Raw genomic sequence first — 24315 nt, 5'->3', positions numbered from 1 at the left:
GAGCCTCCTCCATCCGGCAGACGCTACCGCAGCATCAGGTCTCGATCCTCCAGGATGCGTGATAGCTTCTTCCCACAAGCCATCAGGCTCTTGAACACACTACCTGCGCTCATACTTCCCCCCACACACACTCGCACTGTGGACTAACTCTGTTGCACCTCTGCACTTTACACCTCATTGCTGCAATTATGCACATGCTGCTATACGGACTACATCTTCATGTTGCACTGAAACCAATAACTGTACTATCATTACTGTTATTTATTTGCACAGTCGGTAAACATGTATATATCACTGGTCACTTTTTAACACTTCGTTTTTAGCAAAAATTTTGTATCTTATTTATTTATATATTGTATTTCATGTGACTCATCTGTTTTTTGTTGTCTACTTTTATGTTGCACTGTGTAAACTGGAGCCACATCTTCTAGTCTCTCTGTATATCTGTACAATATATAGAAGAAATGACAATAAAGCTTACTTGACTTAATATTTTGAAGTTCTTATTACAATTTTCATTTGTGTCTTTCTGGGGAACTGCTTTGTTGTTATATGCCTTCTGAGAGTGTATCCTAAGTAAGGGGGGAATATGTTGTGTTCTATACATTCGGCAATAGGTGGCGACAGACTAAGCACCATCCTGTCGTGCTGTGTGATTTCGTTGCTTCTAGCCTTATTTATACTAACTCCAGTCTGCCACCATGCAACACAACAGGGTGGCATTTCTTTGTAGGACCACACAGTGTTCCCCAGAGGATACCTGACTGCCATTATGTACCAAGATGAGCTCCTCATACCCCTTGTGAGACCATATGTCAGTGTGGTTGGCCCTGGGTTCCTCCTAATGCAAGACTATTACATTTACATTTCAGTAGTTACAGGGAGTCCCCCTGGAGCACCTTAGGGTTAAATGTCTTGATCAGAGACACAATTTGTGTGATTTTGTTGTCAGCACATTCAACAATGTAAAGAACAAAGTACTTATAATATTTCAATGCAATAATATTATTCGCATTGTTGTAGTTTTCCCTTGCATATGTCAGACTAAAGTTACTTGTCAGAAAGCATTCTCTAAAGAGGAACTTCTTAAGCTGCCTTTTAAAAATTCTTAGCGACTGTGCTGTTCTGACTTCAGGGGGATGTTCATTACACCACCTATAGGCCAAGGCAGAGAAGAGTCTAGATGAGTTTCTTCTTTGTACCTTCAGCAGCATTACAATGTGTAGATGTCACAATGAACACACACAACTTGCCAAAAACTCCACTGCAGTTACAGTTCTTCCTTCCTCGCCAGAGTTAAGTCCTTCAGCTTTGCCAGTTACTATTTGCAATAGTCTCTCTCTGTTTTGATAAATTCTATAAATGTCTGTAAATGGAAGTTTTAAAATGTGAAAACAAATAAAGACAGACAACCTTAAAAATTCACAATATAGACAAGCTTTATTTTAGTTGTAGAAAGGAGAAAAAAAAAAAAAAAAAAAGTAATCCCTTGTGGGCGTGGCTGCATGAAGAAATGCATGAGTGTATGTGGAAATTTTACGAAAAATTTTTCATTTTTTTGTGGGGCTGTACAGTCAATGAAATAAAATGGGTCCTGAAGACCACACCAGGATTAAATCTGGATTTTTTTGTGCATTTTAGGGGGTTAGTGCAGCCATCAATAGTTCCATCTTGTAAATAAAATTCCTGCCTTCCATGCGGCTCCACTGCACTTCCCTGTAAGGCCCTCGAAGCTGTGCCCAGCGGGCATCCTGCATGACATCACACTTCTGATCCTTATTGAGGGACCGTGGGCACTGCACCAGAACCTTGCAGCCGGACTCTGGGCCACTGCGCACTGTGACAATGTACAAAAAAAACACAATTTCACATTTACATGCACACAGCAAATGACAAAATGTATAATAAAGTACAACTGATTGTATTACACTTTCTAAAAGAATTGTGAGAGAAATTGTGTGTATTTACCTGATATGGCATATTCTCCATTAGCAGATGCTACAGTAATGGCTGAAGCATTTCCAATATTCTCTATTGGTCCAAGTCCAACATGATTACTGAAGCTCAGAACATGCCACCCCATCACCTTTGCCAACTGCTGCACTGCATGAACCTGATGCTGGGACATCTACACACACAGTAAAGTGAAACATGGTACATTAATGTTTATCATTCAAAATATATAAATAAAATTTACAAAATAATAACAATACTCCTTCCCTCAAATACTCCCGATAGGGGTCGCCTAAGCGAATCAATTGGTTTTATGCCGGATTCCCTTCACATGCGTTCACAAGTAGTTAAATAAACAGATTTATAATTTGTAGTTCAGCTATCTAAAAACGAAAGATGGAAAAAAAATGGGGAAAGTGAGATGAAAAAAAATTATGGATTAGGGCTGGGAAATATATTTCTCATATTCATAATTATTTTTCTGATACTGTGAGAGCCTTATTATATTATAAAAAAAAAAAAATCATATCCTTCAAACTTAATTGCATTGGCTTCAGAGTCATGTCCAGCATCACCTTCACTGCTTTGTTTCAACTTTCTGGTTCACTAGGACCCCCAACTATGAATCCAATCTTTTTATTCACTATGTTGTAGTTTCTATACACAAGTCAGACAATAAGAAGGTTACAAGTTAATATAAATATTCTCTAAATAGGAAGGCCTTGAGCTGCTGTGTGAAAGTGCTCAGTGAAGTTAGAGTTATTAGGTATTTTCCAAATAAGATGGTAAATAGATACATTTTTCCTTGTCTGGAAAATGTATTGTGTACATCTTATAGTCCATAGTTCTCTACAAATCCATACAAATGGATTTGGATAAACGCGTATATATAAAAATGTATAAGTGATCACGATACAGAGTTACCATGAAGTTTGCCAGGGTCTTTCAGCTAACATTGCGGACCTTTTTTGTGGTGTTTGTATTTCCATTGTTCTGCATGTAGTAGGAGTGTTTCAAGTGAAAAGATACTGTGCTGTCTTCTAAGGCATCTTTTGAGTGCAACTTTATTTTGAAAGGTACAGAGTAAGAGACTTTTAGCGAGTGCTTTTATTTTGTACAGGAAGTTATGGTTCATATCCTGTTTCTTTATAATTCGTCAAGACCACACTAGAATTCATTTGTGTGTAATCTGTGTCCATCGCATGTAATCCATACTGTAATCATCACAGATGCAATGTCGTGAGTACATAATGTACATAAGTTAAAGTGTTAGGTTAATGTTAAAGGCATTATTTGTTTAAGAAAAGAAACGTTAATGTATGTTACAAAGACGATTTATTTATGATGGTTAAACACATACAGGATGGTTAATTTATGTTTTCTTGTGTTATAGTTTTCACTCTGTCTCTGTAAATGAATGAAAAGAGTCACAGTAAATGGCGTAAAGAAAACTTACGACCACTCAAGCCATTACAGGGAGTGCAGAATTATTAGGCAAATTAGTATTTTGTCCACATCATCCTCTTCATGCATGTTGTCTTACTCCCAGCTGTATAGGCTCGAAAGCCTACTACCAATTAAGCAAATTAGGTGATGTGCATCTCTGTAATGAGAAGGGGTGTGGTCTAATGACATCAACACCCTATATCAGGTGTGCATAATTATTAGGCAACTTCCTTTCCTTTGGCAAAATGGGTCAAAAGAAGGACTTGACAGGCTCGGAAAAGTCAAAAATAGTGAGATATCTTGCAGAGGGATGCAGCACTCTTAAAATTGCAAAGCTTCTGAAGCGTGATCATCGAACAATCAAGCGTTTCATTCAAAATAGTCAACAGGGTCGCAAGAAGCGTGTGGAAACACCAAGGCGCAAAATAACTGCCCATTAACTGAGAAAAGTCAAGCGTGCAGCTGCCAAGATGCCACTTGCCACCAGTTTGGCCATATTTCAGAGCTGCAACATCACTGGAGTGCCCAAAAGCACAAGGTGTGCAATACTCAGAGACATGGCCAAGGTAAGAAAGGCTGAAAGACGACCACCACTGAACAAGACACACAAGCTGAAACATCAAGACTGGGCCAAGAAATATCTCAAGACTGATTTTTCTAAGGTTTTATGGACTGATGAAATGAGAGTGAGTCTTGATGGGCCAGATGGATGGATTGGTAAAGGGCAGAGAGCTCCAGTCCGACTCAGACGCCAGCAAGGTGGAGGTGGAGTACTGGTTTGGGCTGGTATCATCAAAGATGAGCTTGTGGGGCCTTTTCGGGTTGAGGATGGAGTCAAGCTCAACTCCCAGTCCTACTGCCAGTTTCTGGAAGACACCTTCTTCAAGCAGTGGTACAGGAAGAAGTCTGCATCCTTCAAGAAAAACATGATTTTCATGCAGGGCAATGCTCCATCACACGCGTCCAAGTACTCCACAGCGTGGCTGGCAAGAAAGGGTATAAAAGAAGAAAAACTAATGAAATGGCCTCCTTGTTCACCTGATCTGAACCCCATTGAAAACCTGTGGTCCATCATCAAATGTGAGATTTACAAGGAGGGAAAACAGTACACCTCTCTGAACAGTGTCTGGGAGGCTGTGGTTGCTGCTGCATGCAATGTTGATGGTGAACAGATCAAAACACTGACAGAATCCATGGATGGCAGGCTTTTGAGTGTCCTTGCAAAGAAAGGTGGCTATATTGGTCGCTGATTGTTTTTGTTTTGTTTTTGAATGTCAGAAATGTATATTTGTGAATGTGGAGATGTTATATTGGTTTCACTGGTAAAAATAAATGATTGAAATGGGTATATATTTGTTTTTTGTTAAGTTGCCTAATAATTATGCACAGTAATAGTCACCTGCACACACAGATATCCTCCTAAAATAGCTAAAAATAAAAACAAACTAAAAACTACTTCCAAAAACATTCAGCTTTGATATTAATGAGTTTTTTGGGTTCACTGTTCAATAATAAAATTATTCCTCAAAAATACAACTTGCCTAATAATTCTGCACTCCCTGTATATGCAGGAAGAGTTTAACTAGCTGTATAGCTTCAGTTCCTGCACTGTAGTGAGGACAGCACAGTGAAAAGACAAGGAAAAGCTGGTGTTACATCGTGGTAAAATGGGTGGAAGACAAAGTGACAAGGCTTCGATGGTTAGTGGGAGAAGCTCCCGATCATCCATGTCTTCTGCCAGCGCAGCAATACGTGCACGTGCCAAAGCTGAGGCAGCAAAAACATGCCTTGCATACGCCAAACAAGAAGCTAAAGTCAAAATAGAAAAAGTAAAGACAGATGCTGAGTTAGAAGCACTTGTTATGTGTAGAGAAGCAGCGGCAGCTGAAGCTGAGGCAGCCGTCTGGGAAGAGGCAAATGTCACGAGAAACGGTTTGCTATTAGATGAAGCGGGTCCATCAGAAGAAGATAAAATTGAGCAAACGAGTAATTATATTGCTGACCATTTCAACTCGCACACAGAGAAAAAAGGTCTTCATGCATACTGCTCAATCCAAGAAGCAGTTAATCCTCCAACAGTTAGTCCTCACAACCCTTTTTACCAAGGATGTCGGACAGCATATGCTAATATCGTCAACCAGCATACACCAATAAATGACTGTGTCTATGTCACATCAGCAAATAGAATGGACAATCAGGCTGCGCAAGTAGAATCCAGTCAGCAAAGCTGTCTAAATGAGTGTCATTCCACTTCGAAAAAGTTGACACAGCCTTTTTTTCCCCACCATATGTCAACAGCTGGACACTTGGGGCAGTATTTAGCGCGTCGAGAACTGGTTAGTTCAAGTTTATACCAGTTTGATGACAAGCCTGAACATTTTCATGCCTGGGAGTCATCGTATGTTAATGTGACACAAGGACTAAACCTCGCAGCTACAGAGGAGCTGGACTTATTAGTAAAATGGCTCAGTAAAGAAAAGTCTCTTTTCGATCGACTGAGCAGTTTCCCAAGAGTTTCAGGCAAGGAACACACAAAGCTTAGAGAACTCGCAGATTTGTTAATGGAAGTACAGTGTATCAAGGAAGATGGATATCTCCCAGCTCTTTCCTACTTAGACACAGCACGTGGCATCGAACCAATCGTGGCCAAGCTACCTTACGGACTCCAAGATAAATGGGTTTCAACTGGTTCACGGTACAAGGAAGAGAACAGAGGACAGTTTCCTCCATTTGCCTTTTTTAGCAAATTCGTAGGTTCCGAAGCACGAAGAAGAAATTACCCTAGCTTTGCCATCTCAGGTGTTAGTGGCACACCTACAAAGCCTGACAAATTCCTTCCCAAAAGGCACAAGAAACCCCATTTCGGTCCATAAGACAAATGTAGCTTCAACATACACAAGCAGCAGCCCTGTGAAAAGCTATAGTGATTCAGATAAAACGTGCCCACTTCATGGCAAGCCTCACCCACTTAAACGGTGTAGAACCTACAGAGCTAATAGTCTAGAAGAAAGAAAAGCCTTTCTTAAAGAAAAAAAGAATCTGTTTTAAATGTTGCAGCTCTGTTGCTCATGCAGCAAAAGACTGTTCAAATGCAGTTACGTGTATAGAATGTGATAGCACTCACCATAACACTGCTATGCATCCCGGCCCAGCACCTCAAGCTCAAGCGGCTACAACTCCACCACATGATGGCGGGGAGGGAGAAGAGCACAGCAGCAGCAAAGCAGTTGTTAATTCCAGCTGCACAGAGGTTTGTGGCAGGGGACAAGCTGGCAGGTCATGCTCTAAGATTTGCTTAGTCAAAGTTTACCCTGATGGCCAACCAAGCAAAGCTATTAAAGCCTATGCCATATTGGACGACCAAAGCAATAGGTCGCTAGTAAAGTCTGCATTCTTTGAGCTCTTCAAAATAGAAAGCCAGCCCTACCCTTACTACTTGAAAACATGTTCAGGCTCAGTGAAATTATCTGGACGGACAGCCAAAGGGTTCGTGGTTGAGTCTCATGAAGGAGGAGTTGTTGTTCCACTTCCACCACTCAAGAGTGCGACGACATACTCGATAATCGGTCGGAAATCCCGACGCCAGATGTGGCTCGTCACCATCCCCATCTTTGTAAGATAGCTAAGCTTATTCCAGAGGTTGATCCTACAGCTGAGATACTCATGTTGCTTGGTAGAGATATAATACAAGTACATAAAGTGAGGGAGCAAGTTAACGGACCTCACAATGCCCCCTTTGCACAACGACTGGACTTGGAATGGGTTCTAGTCAGAGAAGTCTGCTTAGGGAGCACACACAAGCCAATGGTTAACTCATTTAAAACAACAGTGTTCGAAAATGGTCAACCTTCAATCTTCCAACCTTGTACAAACTTCCTGTGTATCAAAGAAAGGATAGATCCTGACACAGGGCCAAGGAAGAGAAACTTAAAAACTGACCAAGCTGCAGGAGAATTGTTAGGACGAAGGTCTTCAATCAAACGGAGCATGACTACAAACTGGCTCCTTCAATCGAAGATGACATCTTTTTGAAGATGATGGACAAAGAGGTCTACAGAAATGAGTCTAACAGTTGGGTGGCTCCACTCCCGTTCAGACAACCGAGACAACGCTTACCTAATAATCGTGAGCAAGCAGTCAAACGTTTAACATCACTCCAGTGCAGTCTTAAAAAAAAGAGACCAGAGATGTTACAAAAGTATGGAGAACGGTCATGCAGAGGTAGCGCCACCATTGGGACAGACAGAATGAAGAATGTTGGTTCCTTCCAACATTTGGGGTGTTCCATCCTCGAAAGCCAAGCCAAATCAGGGTGGTATTTGACTCGAGTGTTCTGGAGTTTCTCTTAATGATGTGCTTCTCACAGGGCCTGATCTTAACACGCTGCTTGGAGTACTGATGCGGTTGCGCAAGGAAAAGGTAGCTATACTAGCAGACGTACAGCAGATGTTTCACTGTTTCATAGTGCGCCCAGATCACAGGAATTACCTGAGGTTTCTGTGGTATAAAAACAATGACGTGACCAAAGAAGTCATAGACTACCGAATGAAAGTCCATGTTTTCGGGAACAGCCCGTCTCCAGCCATAGCTATTTATGGACTCAGGAGAGCTATCCGAGAGGGTGAGAGAGAACATGGGAGCAACACAGTTGACTTTGTGGAGCGCCACTTATGTGGACAATGGTCTTCATTCCCTTCCATCTGATGCTGAAGCCATTGATCTGCTCAGTAGAACGCAGTAGTCATTTGCCAAATCAAATGTCAAGCTCCACAAGTTTGCTTCTAATAGCCGAAAGGTCTTGGAAGCTTTCCCTCAGGAAGACCGCACAGAAGTTGAAGGGAATGTGGATCTCAGTGGGGAAGTTGTGCCCACTCAACGCAGTTTAGGTCTTCTGTGGGAAGTGACAAGTGACACGTTCACCTTTTCTGTGGCGAAAGACCTCAAGCCATTCACCCGTCATGGTTTCCTCTCCACGATAAATAGTATCTTCGACCCAATGGGGTTCTTGGCACCAGTTACGATCCAGGGAAGAGCTCTTCTAAGAGAACTCACAGCTGAACTGTCGGACTGGGACACGCCGCTCCCTGAAGATAAGATTGGCAGGTGGAAAGTCTGGCACGACTCACTAGAGAGGCTAAAGATACAGTCATGTACCACGTACATATACGCAGACTTCTTTAGCCAAAGTACACGTACAACTCTGTACCTTTTCTGATGCATCTACCAAAGCTATTGGTGCTGTGTACCTGAGAACTGTACAAGAGAACGGAGAAGTGCAGGTCGGATTTGTGATGGGAAAGTCCAAGCTTGTACCTCTGTCTGAACCAACGATTCCAAGACTTTGTGCAGCCGTTCTAGCTGTGGAAATGGTAGACATGATTAAAGATGAACTGGATTTAAAGTTGGATTCCACAAAATTGTACACCGACAGCAAGGTAGCTTTAGGTTACATACACAATGAATCGAGATGCTTCTATGTGTATGTCCATAACAGGGTTCAGCGCATTCGTCAAACTACAAAGCCTGAACAATGGCATTATGTGCGCACGGAGGACAATCCTGCGGACCTCGCATCAAGGTCTGTTCCTGCTTCGCTCCTGGCAAAGATGACGTGGTTTACAGAACCTCAATTTCTCATGAACATGCCTAATGAATCGGAGCAGGCTCAACCTTTTGATCTAGTTAAACCAGAGCTGGATGTGAATGTCCGTACTTCAGTGAGAAGCTATGTAACAGAATTACGAGAGAAGAACCTCAAAGCGGAATGCTTTCAAAGATTCTCTAGTTTGAGTTCTCTCATTCGGGCCATAGCATTCTTAATACACAATGCAAGGTCTCACATTCATTCGAAGCGCACTGATTAGTATAGCGATTCACGTGGGCGCTAACGACGTCCGGCTACGCCAGTCGGAAATAACTAAAGATAATTTTATAGAGATGCTTGAACTGGCTAAAACGATGTCGGATAAAGTAGTCTGCTCTGGCCCATTACCGCAGTTTCGGCGTAGCGACGAGACCTGTAGCAGGCTCCTCGACATAAATCACTGGTTGTCGGAGTGGTGTCCAAAAAATAAAGTGGGCTTTATTATTAACTGGCCAACATTTAGGGGGAAGCCTGGTCCTTTTGGGCGAGACGGCATCCACCCCAACTGGGCGGGTGCCACTCAGTTGTCTAAAAAATTGGCTCATAGTCTTAGAACCAAAAAACAACACTGACTCGCCAGAGCCGAGACCAGGCAGCAGACAGACCGGCTAAACCAAGCGTCTGCCATTTGCGTAGAGCCGCCACCCAGCGTGTACAATATTGACACTGTGTCTTTACATCGCTCTATTAAAACAAGAGATTCTACAAGAAACATTAATAAAACTCATAAATATGCTGACACTGTGTCTGTTCCACGGGCTGGACGGGGTGTCTGTTTCGGGAACTTACTACCCGTTACTATCACTCCTTCTGAACCTACCACCAGCACCCCTGACATAAGAATAGGATTATTAAATGTTAGATCTCTCACACCTAAAACACTCATCGTTAATTAAATTATTACAGATCAGGGATTCGATGTACTGTGCCTGACCGAAACTTGGTTAAAACAAAACGAATTTGTAGCATTGAACGAGTCTAGTCCTCCTGGATACAGCTATGTACACCAACCTCGCTTAACTGGAAGAGGAGGTGGCGTCGCAGTAATTTATAAGGATAACCTCGGTATTACTCATAAACCCGGACAAGGATTTAACTCTTTTGAGATTCTACATACCAATATAACTCATGTAGTCTCACAAAATAAAAATCCTAAATTCATTCCATTGATTATTATTTACAGACCCCCTGGACCTTATTCTGACTTTCTTAGTGAATTTACAGATTTTGTCTCCAACTTAGTTGTATCTGTGGATAAAGCCCTAATTGTCGGCGACTTTAACATCCACTGTGATTAATTAGAAGACTCACTAAGAACCACATTCCTGTCTTTATTAGACTCAGTTGGAGTTAACCAACATATAACAGGACCTACTCACGAAGGTGGTCACACGCTCGATCTTGTGTTGACCTTCGGTTTAAATATAGAAGATATAGTTACTCTTCTGCAATCTGAAATGATCTCAGATCATTTCCTCATCGCTTTTAAAATATGTCTCAGACACAACAAACTCAATCCCCCTCGTTATAGAGACAAACGGACAATTACATCAAGTACGGCACAGAGGTTTATTAATACCTTACCAGATTTATCAACGCTGATAAACTCACAGTCAAACCCCGCTGAACTTGACCAAGCGACCAAATGTCTAGAATTAACACTGCGTAGTACGTTAGATATAGTCGCTCCCCTCAAAAGGAAGATAGTAAGAGATAAAAACTTAATTCCTTGGTATAATGATCACACGCGCTCGCTTAAGAAGACCGCACGGAAATTAGAACGCAAATGGCGTCAAAGTAAATTAAACATATTCCGAATAGCTTGGAAGGAGAGCCTACTTAACTATAAGAAGGCACTTAGCGCGGCTCGATCAACGTATCTGTCCTCGTTAATAGACAAAAACAAAAATCCCGGATTCCTGTTTAAAACTATAGCCAAACTAACCAGGAATAAGACAGAAATGGATGCGACCACTCAATATCATAATAGTAGCGACGATTTTATGAATTTCTTTAATACTAAAATTGTCGCAAATAGAGAGAAGATTAAAAGCACAACAAATAGCTCCGCCGATATTTCCATGGAAAATAATCTTCTAATAGACGACCACCGATTAGAACGATTCAACCCTATTAAAGAGCATGAATTAATCAAATTAATCTCGACATCAAATCAATGTACTTGCACTTTGGATCCGATTCCAACAAGGTTCCTTAAGCAAATAGCACCCAATGTTATAAAATCTATCCTCAAAATTGTTAACTCGTCGCTTAGCACCGGCCACGTACCAAGTTCGTTCAAGGTAGCAGTAATTAGACCCCTGATTAAAAAGCCAGATCTTGATCGCAGTCAGCTTTCAAATTATAGACCGATATCCAACCTTCCGTTCATATCAAAAATCTTACAAAAAGTTGTAGCCCAACAGCTGAGCGCATACCTAGACTGTAACAACATCCATGAAGTATATCAATCAGGATTTAGACCTCATCATAGCACTGAGACAGCGCTGGTTAAAGTGGTTAATGACCTGCTGTTGGCCTCTGATCAGGGACGCATCTCGCTGCTTGTCCTGCTTGATCTGAGTGCAGCGTTTGACACTATTGATCACGCTATTCTCCTTGCCAGGTTAGAGAATGTTATCGGGATTAAGGGAACAGCCCTTGAATGGTTCAGATCATATTTGACCAACCGATATCAGTTTGTGGACATCAATGGTGTTTCGTCTTTACATAGTAGAGTTTGGTGTTCCACAAGGTTCTGTCCTAGGTCCGTTACTTTTTTCTCTATACATGTTACCTTTAGGCGACGTAATCCGCAAACACGGTATTAGCTTTCATTGCTACGCTGACGACACACAGCTGTATCTGTCAGCAATGCCAGATCAGAGGCAGCAGCTGAACAATATAGAGAATTGTCTGAAGGACATTAGACAGTGGATGCTCACCAACTTTCTCCTGTTAAACCCTGACAAGACAGAAGCGCTTGTACTTGGGCCTCAAGCAGCCAGGCATAAACTGGCTGACTACACAATAACCCTGGATAGCCTTTCTATCTCACCGAGTATTGAAGTGAAGGATCTAGGCGTCATCATTGATGCAGGTCTCTCATTCAGTTCGCATGTAGATAATGTCACTAGAATAGCATTCTTTCACCTTAGAAATATTGCGAAAATAAGAAATATCATTTCAATGCATGATGCAGAAAAGTTGTTCCATGCATTTATTACATCAAGGTTAGATTACTGCAATGCATTACTGTCTGGATGCTCTAGTAGGTGCATGAGTAAACTCCAGCTAGTACAGAATGCTGCAGCCAGAGTTCTAACCAGAACCAGGAAATTTGACCACATCACCCCAGTCTTACAATCACTGCACTGGTTACCCATCAAATTTAGGATTGACTACAAAATCCTACTTTTAACCTATAAAGCTCTAAATGGTCTCGCCCCACAGTACCTGAGTGAACTTTTGGTTCTTTACGAACCGCCACGCCCCCTTCGATCAATGGGTGTGGGGTCACTACTGGTACCAAAGGTGCAGAAGGTCACAGCTGGGAGCAGATCCTTCTCCTATAGAGCTCCGCAGTTGTGGAACAGCTTGCCTGTCAGTGTCCGGGATTCAGACACAGTCTCAGTGTTTCAATCCAATCTCAAAACCTATCTGTTTTCTCTGGCTTTTTGCTAAAGTCCTAGACCCTCATTTGACTTGATTTTGACGCAGTGTCAATTATAAAGTCCAGTTTATCACACAGTCCCCCTGTTAGACACAGACAAAGTTAAATTCACCAGTTAGGCTGTCCTAGTTAGGGTACCGGACCACTGTAGTACCAATATACCATTATAACCACATATTTCAGTATCGGTCGTACAGTGCAACCGTCTGCCGCTGCTTGTTTGTTTTTCTCCGAGACACGGAATCAAGCACCCAGACTACTGGCAGACCCCAGTGATCAGACCAGCAAATAAATCCTGGTTCCTGACAGCTGCTTTACAAGGACAAAACATGAAACAAACCAGAGGGTCACCACAGCCACCACCACCGTTACAACTACAGCTTCAGGGATCTTCAAATGGACCAGTAACATCATTATGGACACGTAATCTAGACCATAACACTGACTACATCCTGGACTTCTCCAACCCTACAACCGTAGGACTTATCATTATATCATATCCAACCCTGCACTGACACCATTTGCAGGCTCACTCTACCCTGGAAAGGGGTCCCTCTCTGTATCACTCCTTCCCAAGGTTTCTTCCTTTCCTTTTTTCTCTCTCCTAGAGTTTTTTTTGTGTGGAGTTTTTCATTGTGTGCAGAAGGGTCAAGTGTGGGGGGTGTCAACTGTAGGGCCTGTCAAAGCCCATTGAGACATGCTGTATGTGATTTTGGGCTATATAAGAAATAAATGTTGTTGTTGTTGTGTAAAGGGTGGCATAACACACAATATTCTATGCACATTAATGTCAGAAGTAGCAGCAATCATCAACGCAAGACCACTAATCCCAGTTTCAGATGATCCTGAGGACCCATTCATCTAATCACCTTCAATGCTGTTAAACCAGAAGGTTGAAGTCCCACCTATACCGGGAGACTTCATAGACAAAGATCTTCTCACCAAACAGTGGAGACAAGTGCAGGTTCTTCCCAATAGATTCTGGACTCGTTGGAGGCAAGAGTACCTGCCAACTTTGCAGTATCGTAGGAAATGGAACAAGTCACACCGGAACTTGCAAGATGTTTTATTTCATATTATTTTCATTTCATTATTTCATTTCAAACAAGTAAGTGGAAAATACCACAAGTAAGTAGAAATATCTACTCTGCCTTTTTTAAATTTTCCACTTTTTTGTTTGTGCACCTTAGCATACATTCACTGCCATCTGAAGTGCAAGACATTTTTCTGTCATAACCTGAGTGATGTCATGGTCCATGGTTGATTAACATGCTCATACATGTACAGAATCCTCACTGAATTATAGAACAAAAAGTGAATTGTGTGCCAGGGTTCACAGGTAATTAAATGTTTTTGCACAATAAAAGCAGGAGGACAATGGAGCTGATGGCCTCTCCACTGGAGGTTGGGCCAAAAATCGCTTGCTAAAAGTTGCTCCCTTTCACCCCAATAGAAGCGTACGCCGCAGATAGAGAGCCAACGACTAAGTATCTCGAGTCGCCTTCAGAGCTTCCTGTGTTTCATCACTCTTGACATGCTTCGTAGCATTCAAGAATGGACTATCCAACATGCACAGCAAATGGAGCATGCTCAGCTCTTCCCGTCAAAGACTCGCTGCTGTTTCCTGCAGTATATTGCAACTAAACCTGATAAGTTTTGGGTGGCTTGCGACCTAAAATCCAAGTACATTTGCAATGTCCTCCCATATCTTGGCAAGGACCCCAGTCGTCCCAGTGGGGAGACACTGCCTGAAAATGTAGTGATGAGGCTGATGGAACCATTCCTAGACAAGGGCAGAAATGTTACCACAGACAATTTTTTCACATCGCTGTCACTTGCACAAAAACTGCTTAGCCGGAAAACTACCATCCTCGGCACAGTCAACAAGATTGGCCAGCATGGCCCCGCCTTGTTTACATGACAAAAGCATCTGTTCACAGGCGATTAAGGATATTAGTTAAAAGTCTTCCAGTCAATTGACTATCCTGTGGGTTTTATAAGCCAAATGGCTGGTCTCTGGGACTTATAGTGTTAAAGACAGACAAGCTGCCCGCAATGACTGGCCTATGGCTGTGATTACGAAAGCGTTCCCTGGAGGGGACGGGAAGGTACGAAAGGTGGAGTTAAAGACAACCAATCAGGGACACTCAAAGACCTTTCTCAGACCAGCTTCGGAGGTTGTTTAGCTTTTGGGTAAAGACTAGTATGTATAAGCTCTGGTTAGTGACCCCACAGAGATCAGGCGGGGAGTGTGCTGCCTTCTAAGGCATCTTTAGAGTGCAACTTTATTTTGAAAGGTACAGAGTAAGAGACTTTTAGTGAGTGCTTTTATTTTGTACTGGAAGTTGTTGGTTTATATCCTGTTTCCTTATAATTCGTCAAGACCACACTAGAATTCATTTGTGTGTAATCTGTGTCCATCGCATGTAATCACCACAGATGCAATGTCGTGAGTACATAATTTCATAAGTGTTAGGTTAATGTTAAAGGCATTATTTGTTTAAGAAAAGAAACGTTAATGTATGTTACAAAGACAATTTATTTATGATGGTTAAACACATACAGGATGGTTAATTTATGTTTTCTTGTGTTATAGTTTTCACTCTGTCTCTGTAAATGAATGAAAAGAGTCACAGTAAACGGCGTAAAGAAAACTTACGACCACTCAAGCCATTATTTGCAGGAAGAGTTTAGCTAGCTGTATAGCTTCAGTTCCTACACTAGTGAGGACAGCACAGATACGGTTTCGTCCCTGTATTGGCCAGGGAGCCCATGGAGTGGTTTGGAGTGGGGAGAATATTTGTGGAGAGAGTAACCGTGTTGGAATGTTTACTGTAGATATTCTGCCCTGGTCTTATGTTTTGGTGGTAGGTCATTCATTGTGTGCTCTCCCATATATATTCTCCCAATTGTGTCTGTAGTGTTCCTCCTATTAGTTTAGATTACATTTTGAACAGAAAATGATGCTATGTTCTCAAAAACAGCTTCTCAAATCAATTTATTCATGTCTCGCATTATGAAAAAAATCCAAGACTATTAAAATTGCTTCTCAAATTTGTCGGTTTATGGTACTTTAATTCTGTATTCCACATAGGCCCTGATACATATTCATTCATTTAAAAGGAGCACTACCCAGTCCCAAGATGGCGACTCTATTCATGCATTTGGTCCCATAGACACCCCATTCAATGAGACATCTAGTGTAAATATCTATGATCTCTACCTGTGACAGTAGAAAGTCCTGCAATTCCTGTTCCTGGTGTGAAAGAGTCACCACTCTTCCATCTCTGTGTACAACTCTGATCTGTTCAACTCCAATGTTCAACTGCAGCTGAATTGACCTAAAAAGACACAAGACAAGAACAATATTGCATGTACATTCCCTCTGAAATGCATGTGAAGAATGGTCTTACTTGCAGATCTGTTCATAGCCCTGTGATGTGATGAGAACTTTAACACTTGATTCATAAACATCATTAATATTGGACCAGTGTGCCTGAATCTGGGGGTCCTCGATACGACTTGCCAAGCTGTCAATGGTCCTTGCAGTTCTGTGAAAGAGAAAGCAGCACATGCATCATCTTCTGTATGTCAGCTGTTCTGTACTACACTTTCAAACGGTCCTGAAACATGGGTGTGTACAATGTTTCTCTCTCCACAAGGTAGTTGAGTTAAGGTGAGAGATAATAAAACAGACTTACTGACATTTTTGTCTGTAGTGTTATTTCCCCTACACATCTGTATTTTACCAGACCTTATGCTTATATAATTTCAAATGTTCAAAGCAAATGATTTGTTCTATTGACAAATATATTCATCAACATTTGGACCAAATAAAATTAACCAAATCAGGATCTTATTTTGCATATTTTATTGATGCTCCTTCAAAATCCATAAATCTGTTGATGGAAATTACTGCACTGGTCCATTGTTACAACCAAAGGCAACCTGGGCACATGGTTACGGGTGTGGCTCATAATATCTAACATACAATGCATCTGGAAAGTATTCAATGGGCAGTGGTGACAACTTCACTTTCACTTCAATCACAGCACATCACTTTTTCCACATTTTCTTATGTTACAGCCTTATTCAAAAATTGATATTTTTTTTCCCCCTCAGAGTCACAAAACACCCCATAATGACTATGTGAAAAGTTTACTTGAGGTTTTGGCAAATAAAAAAAAAACAAAAAAAAAAAAAAACACTGAGAATGTACATGTACATAAGAATTCACAGCCTTTGCCATGAAGCACAAAAATTGGGCTCAGCTGCATCATCCTTAAGATGTTTTAGCAGCTTAATTGAAGTCCGCCTGTGGGGATAAAACAAAACAAAACAGTTGATTGGATCGGATATGTAAAGACACAGACCTTTCTATATAAGGTCCCACAGTGGACAGTTTATGTCAGAGCACAAACCAAGCTTGAAGTCAAAGGAATTGTCTGTAGGCACAAATCTGGGAAAGGTTACAGAAAAATCTCTGCAGCTTTGAAGGTCCCAATGAGCACAGTGGCCTCCAATCATACGCAAGTGGAAGAAGTTCAAAACCACCAGGACTCTTCCTAGACCTTCCAGCCACCAGGGGAGATTGAGGGAGAAATGCCTTAGTCAGGGAGGTGACCAGGAACATGATGGACACGGTCAGAGATCCAGAGGTCCTCTATGGACAGAGGAAAACCTTCTAGAAGGAAAAACCTCTCTGCAGCAATCCACCAATCAGACGGAAGACACTCCTTAACAAAAGGCACATGGCAGTCTGCCTGTAGTTTGCCAAAAGGCACCTAAAGGACTCTCAGACCATGAGAAACAATATTCTCTGTTCTGATGAGACAAAGACTGAACACTGGTATGAATGCCAGGCATCATGTTTGGAGGAAACCAGGCACTGCTGATCACCAGGCCAATATCATCCCAGTGAAGCATGGTGGTGGCAGCATCATGCTGGGGGATATGTGTCAGCTGCAGGAACTGGGAGCCTAGTCAGGATATGACTGCAGCAATGTACAGAGGCATCCTGAATGAAAACCTGCTCCAGAGTGCTCTTGAACTAGACTGGGGTAATCTTTCAGAAGGACAACAACCCTAAGCACACAGCAAAGATATCAAAGGAGTGGTTTCAGGACAATTGTGAATGTTCCCATCCAACCTAATGGATCTTGAGAGGTGCTGCAAAAAGGATAGGTGTGCCAAGCTTGTGGAATCACAAGGCTGTAATTGCTGCCAAAGGAGTGTCGACAAAGTATTTAACAAAGGCTGTGAAGACATGGAACATGGAGACATGTACATGGAATTTGTCTTTTTTTTCCATTTGTAATTAAATGGCCAAAACCTCAAGTAAATTAGATCTTGGTGACCCTCTTTGTTTGAGTGTGTGTACCTTCTTCTCAGGAAAATATGCTTAGCCTGTTTGATGATTTTCTCCAACAAACCCTCATTTTGTTGTAGACTGTTGATCTGGTTCTTGTTGTAGGCAAGAGGGCCAGCCAGTCGCAGGCGTTTGTGCATAAATGGAGCACTTGCTGGGTGAGGCATCATAACAGAGCTCAGCGTCTGTTTATGGAACTTCACAAACAATAGATTACACAACAGTTAGTTTATACCTGGCATTCTGATAACCTTTAAGTCTTTTATTGAAGCCTTTCAGCAATTGTGTAATTAGATCAATAATAGCAGTCAGGCTGTTCTTTAACATGTCAGTGTAAATCATGCTGCTCCCAAACATGGCCAAATGGGGAGGGTTACATGAGCAAAGACACCTGGTAAAAAACCTTTACCATACCAATATGCTCACAACAAGTGAATATTCCTCACTGGGTTGAGACCCAGGTTAACAATGGTCCAAAAAAGGACACTTAGCTGAGAGGGTGCTAGTGAAATGATGAGAAGGTGTGTCTGGAGGCAGGAAAAATGGAAAGACAATGGAAGTGAGGGTAGAGGCTATTTAAAATAAATAAATAAATAAAATATCGCTTGGAGATTAGCCATTTAGATTAAAAGAAAAGAGTGGCTATAAACGGTGATCAATGTATAGAGTGCTTTGGCCATTCTGTTTCGCTAAAACGTTTATATAATATATATACCAAATGATTTACATTTACAGCATTTATCAGACGCCCTTATCCAGAGCGACTTACAATCAGTAGTTACAGGGACAGTCCCCCTGGAGCAACTTAGGGTTAAGTGTCTTGCTCAGGGACACAATTGTATTAAGTGGGATTTGAACCTGGGTCTTCAGGTTCATAGGCGAGTGTGTTACCCACTAGGCTACTACCACTACTGCCGAGCTGATGTGTCAGCTCAAAAGGTAATGCCACTGTTTAAAGCCAGTGCTCTGCACCACCCTCACGATCCCACCACATAATGCATTTTACACCTCATTATTATTTTGGTTAAACAAAAAAAAAATGTCTCCGGATATCTTCTACTATTTATATAGTGCCAACAAGCAAGCAACAAGCACTGACAGTCAAAGCTTTAATTAGAGGGCAATTTAAATGAGCTTTTAATGGACCATAAATTTGATCAATTTGACAAATTAAATCAAATAACTTAAAATAATTAAATAGGAAAACAGAATCAACTACTCTAGTAGTGATAGGTACTTATTTTAAAATATGTAACAAATTTTTTTTTTTTTTTGATCAGATCTTGATGCACACTGCTTGATAAACGCTGCATTAGGTATCATTTTCACCACCAAGCAACGCTCCTTTAGGAGGACCTTCTTTTTGCTGTGGTCACATTTTTGACACTTAAAAAAAAAATAATAAAATCCAAATCTCTAAACATAAAGGTATCATGAAATTGATTTGATAAAAACAAACAATAAATAACAGAGTTAATGTAAATCTATTTTTATGTAACGTGTACCTCTCTGATAAGCTGGTGTAAATTGTGTTCCAAGACATACAGATGATCATCTGGTCTGTCTGGTGAACAGCGCTGTGCCTTCTCTCCAGTTGAGTGGCAAAGAGATATAGAGAGTTGTAGCCCTGCATAAATACATCACATATACAGGGCTAAACTGACATTTTCTGAGCAATTCAGGGACACAATGTAATTATATGGGGCTTGCAACCATCGGGTTAACAGGCAAGTGTATTACCCACTTTGTTACTACATAGATTTTACTCTCACTTTGCTATGTGGATGTCAATCTTGTGCCCATGTGTGTTTCTGTGTGCAAGCACATACCAGGGAAAGGTTGTGAAATGATCTGGTTCTTCACCACAATGTGAGGAATCTGAGATTTTATCTGCACGGCCTCTCTGGAGAGCTGAGCCAAAATCTCCTTACAAAGTAAGACATTTTGTGCTGCTTCGAGCTTTGCATGCCATGACTGTGAACCTGAAAAGAGACAGCAAAAATGAATGAATGGAATAGGATATCGTGGATGGATATTGGATATTAGTACCGTGGAACTGTCACTCTACCTCACACACAGATGCGATCAAACCTTTTTAAAAAAAAGTAGGTTGTCAGGCTAAACATTAGCAAGGCATTAATATCCGAGATCTGTACCTGCTTTAGTTTTAGATTGCTTCCTGAACAGGTTCACTGTTCCAAGATCTCCGATGTCTGGAGCCTGTTTCTGTATAGACACCTGAGAGAGAGAAAAAAAAGGAGGATGCAAAATATATATAAAATAACAACTGAAAAATAAAAAGGGGGTTTGCAAGAAGCACCGCTTATCCAGCACTGACTGGGCACATGCAGTCATATTTAAGCATAAACTCATTCCTGAACAGGACCAGGGCATGCTCGGTCCAAATTGTTTTGGTTTATCTTTTAAAGAATAATGAAACAGAAACAACCAAATGGAGAGACATCGTGAATTAAAATGACACCAAATTTTTACTTTGTGAGATTATTTAACATTAATAAGAGTTCCCCTAGCCTTTCTGTGGTCCTGCAGTGGCTAGAAATGGTGATATGTATAAAAAGTGCTTTGGCCATTCTGCTTTGCCGTTCAGAGAGCGGCAGCTCAGATGGCTGGATCAGGAACTTGCCCCATAATCACAAGGTTGCTGGTTCAAATCCGAGCCGCCAAGGGGGCCTTTCATGGTTGCCCACTGCTCACTAAGGGTGATGGTTAATAGCAGATGACACATTTCTATGTGTGCACTGAGAGCTGTGCTGAGGTGTGTTTTACAATCACTTCACTTTCACTAAAGAACCAGTGGGTTAATTTTATTTTATATGGAAAAAATGCAGACACGACTTCCTGTCTAAAAAATCAAAAGCAAAAAAACTTTGTCATGGGTCCTTTTCAGAAAACATTGTGTTGCATCAACTTTTGTTACATTAATGTTTTCATTACGTATTTTGTGTTTTTAATCAGTTTGTTAGGTAGAAAAGCAAATACGAGTTTGATCCCCCCTAACAAAGCACTGAAAAACACACCCATAATCAATTACCTACATTCTGCATGTCAATTTACATTATTTATCAGGCGCCCTTATCCAGAGCGACTTACAATCAGTAGTTACAGGGACAGTCCCCCTGGAGACACTCAGGGTTCAGTGTCTTGCTCAGGGACACAATGGTAGTTAGTGGGACTTGAACCTGGGTCTTCTGGTGAGTGTGTTACCCACTAGGCTACTACCACCCTGGGGGGCATGTGGGGGAACTATTTCTGTGTACCTTGATGTAGGCAGATCCCTGGAGATCACTAGGAATCTGAACAGTGAGGGGGCAATAATCCTCAGGAATTTTCTTATCCAAGTCGATGTCTGTGTTCTTTATCACCTCAAATGTTCCAAGGTGGGGGAACAGGGAACCTACAACATTATATAAGAGGGTCAGGGTATGCATGTTTCAAGTGAAGCATTAATAGTAATGAGTAAGTTTGTGTGTACCTGCACTTCTATAGCTCAAGTCTCCGAGAATTTTGTCCCCAACTTTGCGCAGTTTCCACTGAGAACGCAGGCGCAGCAGCTCAGAGTTGAAGTCTCTCTGTCTACGGTTCTCCTGGTTCTCACATACACTCTTACTCAGACGCTCAGCTCCTTTCAGCAGAACGCTAGCTGCTGTCGCCAGAGCACGCTTCTTACTCACCAGCTGCAGAACCTGGGGGGTCTACATACACAAACACTAAATTAATAACCAAACACTGTAAGAAAAACAAAGATTGTTATTGTTACAGTTATAAGAACTGTAGAATAAAAAAAAATCCCCACTATTACGGTCAAAGAAAACAGTTTTGAGAGTGGTTAGCATGTTGCAGAAAGGCCATCAAAAATAATCAGGTTACCTTGGTGGCAGTGTTGTCTTGGGAGACAGGGTCCAGGGCCATATATTTCTTTTCCTTGACAATAGAGAGGACATCATGCAGAACACACATCTCAGTGAGAGCACTCCGAAGGGCAGTCCGCACAGAGTCCCATGGCCACAGGGATGGCTGGAAGTGCAGCATACCTACAACAAGCAACATTGCTGAGGCCTGTAATCAAACTAATGCCCGCTAAGCTGTCACTACTGATTGTAAAGCAAATAAATATATTTGAGGTGTTTCACATCAGGTCTAAACCAAGGTATTGACCAATATAATGTATAATTAAAATAATAATAAAGTCTGATCTTTCATGTCTTTATTGAAAACAACCATAAACAACCCCGGGGAAAAAGTATGTGAACCCTTTCAAGATTTTTTTTAGTAGTCATGTGCATACTTATAGCACTACAACAAGCAGTGAAATGAATCTCTGTTTTTGGTGTGTTGTTAAAAATAAAGTTATTCAAACAAATCAAATAAAACAAGGTGGAAAGAAAACTGAATAAAAGAGGAGTAGGTGGGGGTCATTTTCACTGGGCGTTCACTTCTTGGTAGAAAAGAAACAGACCCAAAATGTCTCCATTGGCAAATCACTTGCCTAGCTGCAGACTAGCAGACTGCAGTATATGGATATATTTAGTATACATAGTGTAGAATACATATGATTATATATATGACATAATAGGATAATAATAATTGTAGTAGTGGTAGTCAATACCCTTGACTTAAAATGTGATCTTATCTTGCACTGATTCTGGCAATAAAAGAAAGAAAGAATATGTGTATAGTCACCCTCCTCTTGGCAGTCCTCCTCTGCCTCCACCTGAGGTTGCTCCTGTTTCCACTCACTCTCTAAGCTGGTTCCTTCCTCCACCTCAGATTCGTCTGATTGATTGAAGTCAATCCTCTGAGCCATTTTGGCCAAGTTTTGGGACAGCGAGAGAGGTGGGACGTATGTCTCCATCCCATCCAGTGAGACTTCCTGTACTTGCTTCTCACATAGTGATTCTATACTAACACGAACTGCTGGTCCACCCGACATTGTTCCTGCTGGAGACAGACACACATTTTTAAAACTAGACACTTATAAAGCTGGCTGTGGCTTACAGTGGTACAAAAAAGCTCTTTCAGTAACTTACGAATGCATTTCTAAGGCTGCACCAATAGATGCATACATCTGCAGCCCACACTTTTAAAAACCCGTAAACTGATATGTATTAGATCAACAAACAGAAAACATTTTATAATTACATTTTCATTCATGTCCACATGATCGCCAATCAATTTAAACCAATATCAGCTACTTAATTATGTCCCCATTTAACAACCAGGAGAAAAAATAACAAAAGTGTGAACATGACTTCTACTCATGACGTTTTAATAGTACATCCTCTAGAAATGTTCATCTAATGCACCACGAACATGTTTTATATGCAAGACGGCATAAAACTGTGAAGTAGATTTGAACCAAAACACAGGAACTGACAAAAATCATATCACGCAAAGAAACAATGCGCAAACAGAGAAAGCCCGAATCCGACAGACCGTATTAGCTTAGCCTGCTTCAGGAGTAGTTCCTCCATAAATTCTCTTTTTAAAAGAGAAAATGTACAAGCTCACAATGTTCCACATGGCGCACTGAATTCTTGAATTGAATTAAACAGAATACATCTTACTTGAATAAGAGCTGCGTTGCTCCTCCCGCAAAAAGGCCGAACAAATATCGCGATGTGAGACGTTGACAGACGTTGACGTAAGATCGGACGCGTCCATTTTATGACGAAGGTGGCCATACGTTGAAAACGAAGTCACTAACGAAACGTAGCCTTCTAGGATATGACTAAGAGCATATGTCGCTGAAATTTATCGTGTAGTAAGGCATGGGTTTTTAAAGTTTTAATTATGTCAGTGTTTTTCGGACCGCTAATTAATAATGCTGCGGAAAGCTACATATCCGTTAAAGATGACGTTTTCAATTCCGGAAATGACATCACAGTTGACGAACCGCTGGTACAGATTTCGAATTTAACGGACGTTGGAGTCCAACGTTTGTTCCTACGTTGTGAATTAGACTTTAAATCGAGCCGAAGGTTTATAGTTAGAAGCCTTATAGTATATGTTGCCCCGTTGCGGTTTTATTCTGTCATGTCGTGTACGTCTAACCTCAAAACACCGAGGTAAATCTAGTTGTTAAAGGGAAAAGCTGATTGCGTTAGTGTAAAGATGAAGAGAAGGAGCAGGCAGGTAAGTCTCAGCCCTAATGAGGCGACCGAGCTGGTGCGGGAGGAGCTGCATCGGAGGCGGAAGCTCAGACTTCAGCAG

General features: G+C 41.3%; 2 protein-coding genes across 8 annotated transcripts in view; one reads left to right on the top strand and one right to left on the bottom strand.

Moving 5' to 3' along the window:
* Positions 1-1491: 1491 nt before the first annotated feature.
* Positions 1492-23946, bottom strand: med17 (mediator complex subunit 17). 5 transcript variants are annotated; one of them, XM_028961112.1, is made up of 13 exons: positions 23670-23946; positions 22786-23043; positions 21973-22136; positions 21578-21797; positions 21363-21499; positions 20241-20322; positions 19914-20066; positions 19590-19711; positions 18097-18281; positions 16130-16267; positions 15940-16057; positions 1969-2128; positions 1492-1837 (listed from the first exon to the last, which is right to left on the bottom strand). In XM_028961112.1, exons 1-13 carry the CDS (start codon positions 23764-23766, stop codon positions 1638-1640), a joined length of 2034 nt encoding a protein of 677 aa, XP_028816945.1. In that variant the 5' UTR covers positions 23767-23946; the 3' UTR covers positions 1492-1637. The 5 variants fall into 5 exon arrangements, with proteins under 5 accessions (XP_028816945.1, XP_028816947.1, XP_028816946.1 ...); XM_028961114.1 differs by having other exon boundaries at positions 22843-23043; XM_028961113.1 differs by having other exon boundaries at positions 22786-23040.
* Positions 23773-24315, top strand: part of cep295 (centrosomal protein 295) — a 30606-nt gene continuing 30063 nt past the window's right edge. For 2 of the 3 annotated variants that reach the window (XM_028961109.1, XM_028961110.1), the window contains exon 1: positions 23774-24315. In XM_028961109.1, coding sequence (XP_028816942.1) covers positions 24217-24315 — 99 coding nt within the window. In that variant the 5' untranslated portion in view covers positions 23774-24216. The other variant, XM_028961108.1, reaches the window with a different exon arrangement.

The sequence above is a fragment of the Denticeps clupeoides genome, chromosome 19, assembly GCF_900700375.1.
Source record: "Denticeps clupeoides chromosome 19, fDenClu1.1, whole genome shotgun sequence".
NCBI classification, from domain to species: Eukaryota; Metazoa; Chordata; class Actinopteri; order Clupeiformes; family Denticipitidae; genus Denticeps; species Denticeps clupeoides.
This window is presented reverse-complemented; position numbering and strand designations above follow the sequence as displayed.